General features: G+C 40.5%; 1 protein-coding gene across 1 annotated transcript in view; it reads left to right on the top strand.

The window, feature by feature from the left end:
- Positions 1 to 348: 348 nt before the first annotated feature.
- PTPRG (protein tyrosine phosphatase receptor type G) overlaps positions 349 to 1,225 on the top strand; it is a 305,765-nt gene continuing 304,888 nt past the window's right edge. Inside the window, 2 exon segments of the mRNA XM_005420237.2 lie at positions 349 to 355; positions 834 to 938. Coding sequence (XP_005420294.2) covers positions 349 to 355; positions 834 to 938 — 112 coding nt within the window.

Below are 1,225 nucleotides of genomic sequence, written 5' to 3'. Positions count from 1 at the left end.
AGTTTCTTACTGATCAAATAAGCAGTTTGGGAGAAGTTGGGCTTAAATTTCCATAAAGCTATTTGGTGCATACTTGTTCCTCACATTCCATGTCTATGGATCTAAGGTGGTTTTTGTTTGTGTGCATTTATTATGGTGCTCTGAAAAATGTAGTTGAATTTATTACAGACTTTCCACTGACATTTGTGAATTTACACACCTCCACTTTGGTTCAATCAGATGCATAGAAACAACAAGCCCAATGTGCACATAAAAAGCCCAAATACCCCACATCATCATGGAAGCAATTCATTCCTTGACAAAAGAAAAAATAAAAATTGTTGGAGGTATAAAAGAAAAAGTCCTGGGATGGAATGTAGGTGGGTAGGGGTAGGATGTGGGGTTTTGTTCTGGTTTACTTGAATTTAACACCTTGTAGCTTGTGGAGTTTTACAAAGATTTCTCCATTCCTGTTCTCTCTCTTTCCTGCTGTAAGTCATTGGTATGGCACAGTGGGTGTTTTGACAGACAGTTTGGTAGTCATTGGCAAAGTAAACTTATCTTCTGGGTCTAAAGAGAGAAAGTTTGGTCACAGGTCAAGGCTCTTATTGTTTGTTTGTGTACATCAGAATTTCCTTATGGAAATTACTGGAGTTGCACAGGCATCCAGTCCAGAATAATGGTGAGCCAGTGAGTCCTGGCTTCTCCTTTGGATGGGGGAGGTTTTAGTGATTTAAACTCTTTTAAGCAATCCCTGGTTTGTAGCCTCTGCTCAATAAAGATTGAAGCTTCACTCTGCAAACTCCAGGGAGCCAATACCACTTTCTTAACAATTCCTGCTTCTTTTCTTGCAGCTCTGACTGAAGGTTATGTGGGCTCTCTGCATGAGAACAGACATGGGAGTTCTGTGCAGATCCGCAGGAGAAAGGCTTCAGGGGACCCTTACTGGGCTTACTCGGGTGAGTGACTTCTCCAGAGCACTAAAACATCAAATGGCTCCAGAATCAAATTGTTTACTTGCTTTTTATTACAGCTGTGCTCAGTTTAAATTAGTTTCACAGTGTATTTTCGTTCTTCTGCCTTCCTTGCAAATTCCCCCTGTAGACATGCCTGCCTTCTTGCATTTCTGCCATTTACCTGCAGAATTTGCCTTATTATTCTCCTCATCCTTTCAGTCTTGTTTTTATTTCTTGACATACCCTTGGTCAGGCATACTCCCAAACTTTTCTTTCTTTTCTGGTCTAAT

This window comes from Geospiza fortis, unplaced genomic scaffold, assembly GCF_000277835.1.
Source record: "Geospiza fortis unplaced genomic scaffold, GeoFor_1.0 scaffold70, whole genome shotgun sequence".
NCBI classification, from domain to species: domain Eukaryota; kingdom Metazoa; phylum Chordata; class Aves; order Passeriformes; family Thraupidae; genus Geospiza; species Geospiza fortis.
This window is presented reverse-complemented; position numbering and strand designations above follow the sequence as displayed.